Genomic DNA, 4,585 nt, shown 5'->3' on the forward strand with positions numbered 1-4,585 from the left:
AATAATAATAATAATGATAATAATAATAATAATAATAATAATAATAAACCATGCAATGGACTCCCGCAACAGCACTTATGGAGTAGAGATTACTAAAAGCCCCACCACCCTAGACCCTACCCCAAAAAGTTAGCCAAAGCTAACATTATAAATATACAGAGGCTCTCTGAAGTACTGAAGGGAATTTGATTAACAGATTTCTCTTCATCAAAGCCCTGCCCACCCCCAACTCTAGACTGCTTACAGCAAACTCAAGTGTACAGATCTGCTCAGGTATGAAGTAAGTTGAGAGGTTCTCAGAAAGCTACTAAATTTGCATCTATTATTTAGACTGCTTACACCATTTCCGAAGAATACAGACAATGACAAATTATTTCCTTGACAAAGTGAGGTGAAATTGGGATTATAAACTCTGAGAATCCCTCCCCATATTCTGCAATTCTGGGCAATGAGCTCAAGGCTTCCTACACGCTAGGTAAAAGCTCTACCACTGAGCTATACTCCCATTCTGAAGCTTGTTAAATTTTTCACTGATGGAAAAACGAGGAAGTCAGTTGCAGTATTATCCCTTGTCCAGAGTAACACCCTTAGTCCTCCTGGAGAATCAAGGGAGTCTGAGTTGTCAGAACACTGCTGCTGCTACGCACTGGATACTCTACTTCTTAAGGGTCCATTACTCTGACAGCTCCTTGGCAGATCACAGCTGTTGGCTACTCACTGTTATACACAGAAGCACAGCAAGATGAGGAACAATATGGCTACATTTTACCAGAGCCAAAGGAAGGCAAGAAAAGGTAAGATCCAATTAAAAGGGTAAAGTTAGAGATAAGGAAGTATAGAAACTCAACTACTTTTAGTCATCTTTATTCTTTTATTCAACGTCCTTTTAAAAATTAAAAGGTTAACTCAAGAGCCCACAAGATGATTACACAGGTAAAGGCCTCACTGTCAAGCCTGATGACCTGAGTTGGATCCCTGGGACTCAAACAGAAGAAGAAAGTCGACTCCTACCAAGTTATCCTCTGAGCTCCACAGGAAGCTGTGTATGCACATGTCTTCACACACAAAATAAATAAATATGCAAACAAACAGATACAAGTATTTTTAAAGCTGAAATGAATGCTTGAGCAAATATAAGCTCTTGGAAAGGTGGCTATTGCATGAACTGAACACAGCTGGCATGTGGCAATCAAAGTGACCATTTCTCAGACATTACCTCTCACCACCGGTCTAGGCTTACAACTAGACTAGGTCAGCTGGACAGTGAGGACCAGAAAGCCATCTGTCTCTGTCTACCTAGCACTGGATTACAAGATTGATAGAAGGGAAGAAGGAAGGGAGGGGAGGAGGAGAAAGAGAAGGGAGGAAAGAGGGGAATAGGAAAGAAGGGAAGGGGAGGGAAAGAGGGAGAATAAGAAGAAGAAAGGAAAGGGGGAAGGGACAGATAGAAGTAAAGGAAAAAGGGAAAGAAGAGGTGGAAGGGAGGGGTAGAAAGGAAAGGAGCAAGGGATTGAGGACATATTATGAATAAAGGGACAAAGCAGAAAGGTAAAGGTGGGTCTTCTGTCTATGTGTTACTTTCATTGGTCAAATAAAAAGACTGCCTTGGCCTTTGATAGGACAGCAGCTTAGATAGGCGGAGTAGACAGAAGAGAATGCTGGGAAGAAGGGAAGTGAGGCAGATGCCATAGCTCTCCTCTCCGAGATGGACGCAGGTTAGAATCTTCCTGGTAAGCCACCCTCGTGGTGCTACACACATTAATAGAAATGGGTTAATCAAAATGTGAGAGTTAGCCATTAAGAGGATAGAACTAATGGGCCAGGCAGTGTTTCAATGAATACAGTTTGTGTGCTGTTATTTCCGGGGCTAAGCTAGCCGTGCGGAAGCCAGGCAGGATGAAAAGCAGGCCTGCTGGCCTCCTCACTATAAGTATCTACATGGTAGTTCCTAAAAGATGGGTCAGGAGGTTGCCAAAAACAAATACAGTGGCAAATGAGGTTATAACTTACTCTTTCCTTATGAACGAGCCTTAGACTTTCCTTTTTCTCTAACAGTTTAAGGATAATTTAAAGCTTGTAAGTGGAAGGCTGGGTGATGGTGGTGCACACCTTTAATCCCAGCACTTGGGTAGCAGAAGCAGGTAGAACTCTGTGAGCTCAAGCCCAGCCTGATCTACAAAGCAAGTCCAGGATAGTCAGAGATACACAGAAAAACTCTGTCTCAAAAAAAAAAGTAAATGGTGCTGCCTCTTTCTTTCCACGGACACTGGAAAGTGTAGGAGCTGATCCTACTGTACAAACATAAGTGCAAGGAAGAAAGCCTGTTGTTGCCAGGTAGTGGCACAAGTGAGGCATAGTCAAGCAGATCTCTCAGTTAGAGGCCAGCCTGGTCTACAGAAAGAGAGTTCTAGGACAGCCTAGGCTACATAGACCCTGTCTGAAAAGAAAGGCAGGCTAGCTAATGCCTAGAATACTCCCAAACTTCAAAACTGAAGACAGCACCAACTTTAGTATGCAAGAGATAATCTTCTCTTCTGCTAATACTACAATGAAATTAGTTTTCAAAACTATAAGTAACCGTGGCTTATTATCTTTTGAGGTTTTTGAACTTTCTAATCTAAATTAAAAGCATTTCCACCACATTGAATCTGTGAAGACCTCAATCTATGAAATTCTGTTTTGAATTAAAGACCATATTAAAAATGAAAATGAACAAGAGAAGAAGGTCATTCTCTGAATGAATCCTGTGCAGTGGCTCAGCTATTCCAGCACACTTGGAAAGGGGTTCTACACAGCCTCTGTTTTGCTTCCCCTCACTATAATACTTCATGTCTGTATCTTCCATTCTGCCAGGGTAGCAAACGCGGAAAGAAAGTTAAAGAAGGAAACAAAGCCTGGAAGCGTTCACTCTTGCTCCATTTCCTGTCCCTTGGAATATGATGCATACTGCATCTCCCTAACACATGCCACTCTACAAAAGTGCGCCATCAGGATACGTCCTACTCGCTAACAAATCTATTGCAATTGGATAAATCTGTCTGAGTAGAAAAACAAGTTCTACTAGTTCCAAAGCTACGGAGAAACCCTGTCTCGAAATTCCAAAAAAAAAAAAAAAAACAAGTTCTAGTAAGATCAATTCTCAGACTTATACACAAAACTAAAACCTAACACAATCCTTGCAAAATCATTCAGAATATGTTACTAAAGGAATAGTTGTAAAACATACAGACGAAAGTAAGTATTGTTGGTCTACAACCATGCTTTGGTTTAAGTTCTGCAGTTCTTGGGGATCAAATCCAGGCTGACCTCATGCATGCCACTAAGCGCTTGACTTTATTCCCCACCCCAGGGCCCTGTGCACGCCGGGCAAGCTCTCTACCACTAATTACACACATTCCCCAGACGGCAAAAACTATTCCAACAATTTATGCACATATGTGATCTTACCCTTCTGGCTTTGTTTCCTAGACATTGCAGTTTCTCAATGTCAAAAAAAAAAAAATACAGAAGAAAATATCTTGTCCAAATTCTGGGAATCCTGATAATTTAAAAGTAGGCAATATAAGTTTGTAGTTAGAAGTAACAAATGCAAAATCCTGGTTGTTTAAAATTCTGTTCACTAGCTGTTGATTTCTTTTCCTTCTCTGGTATTAACTTCTTGTCAGGATGTATCATTGTAGACAGTCAGTCATGTCTTCTTCCAGAATCTAGAAGGAAAAATACACATTTACTATTTCAATAATGAATATCAGTAAAAACTGTGTAAGTGAGATATGTGGGTTTTCAATTTCTGCAAAACTAGTTTTAGTTAATGAAAAGCACCATTTTCTGAAAAAAACTTAACCTTAAAATCTGATCATCTTAATTGGTAAGTATGCTTTCTCTCTCGGCCCCCTCTCCTCTCTCTGGGACTCACCAATCCCTGACACTTTAGCCTGCCCACATGGCACAGAGACATAAGCATAGCACTAATCCCTCATGACAGCGTCTTTTTCATCGAGATTATTATAGAAAGCCACAACTGATCCAAATGCAGAGAACTACTGACCGGGGTGCCCAGCCCACACCAATACATCTACAACACAGCCCCTACATTTAAGGCTTGGGGATCATTGTGGAAGATGGAATGGAAAGACAAAAGAGACAGGAAATCTGCTGCAAGGCTGTGTCTAGAAATGACAGGGAAGCTACATCCATGATACTCAACTATAAATAGTTGCCCTAACAAAACCTAACAATGACACCAGCTGGCAGGCCGTGGATGAGGGTAATCTCTCCAGACCCCATCCTTAGATGAGAAAATACAGGCCGTTAATAGCTGCTGAGAGGGGGAGAACTGGTCTGCCCTAGGGTGAGTTATCCAGTCCCAAGTGCTGACCCCTCAAAACACACTACACAAAAGCAACACTAACGGTACTCAGCAGATTGCATGATGTATTTTTTTCACACATAAGTGTAAGAATAATAACTAAAGGGGGCTGGAGAGATGGCTCAGAGGTTAAGAGCATTGCCTGCTCTTCCAAAGGTCCTGAGTTCAATTCCCAGCAACCACATGGTGGCTCACAACTATCTGTAATGGGGTCTG

The 4,585-nt window shown here is 41.5% G+C and overlaps 1 protein-coding gene across 1 annotated transcript in view; it reads right to left on the minus strand.

The window, feature by feature from the left end:
- The window catches only part of Spats2 (spermatogenesis associated serine rich 2), a 69,003-nt gene that overhangs the window by 42,833 nt on the left and 21,585 nt on the right, over nucleotides 1-4,585 (minus strand). Inside the window, exon 2 of the mRNA XM_005353931.2 lies at nucleotides 3,448-3,707. Coding sequence (XP_005353988.1) covers nucleotides 3,448-3,472 — 25 coding nt within the window. The 5' untranslated portion in view covers nucleotides 3,473-3,707. The remainder of the gene's footprint in view (nucleotides 1-3,447; nucleotides 3,708-4,585) is intronic.

This window comes from Microtus ochrogaster, chromosome 15 (assembly GCF_000317375.1).
Source record: "Microtus ochrogaster isolate Prairie Vole_2 chromosome 15, MicOch1.0, whole genome shotgun sequence".
Lineage (NCBI taxonomy): Eukaryota > Metazoa > Chordata > Mammalia > Rodentia > Cricetidae > Microtus > Microtus ochrogaster.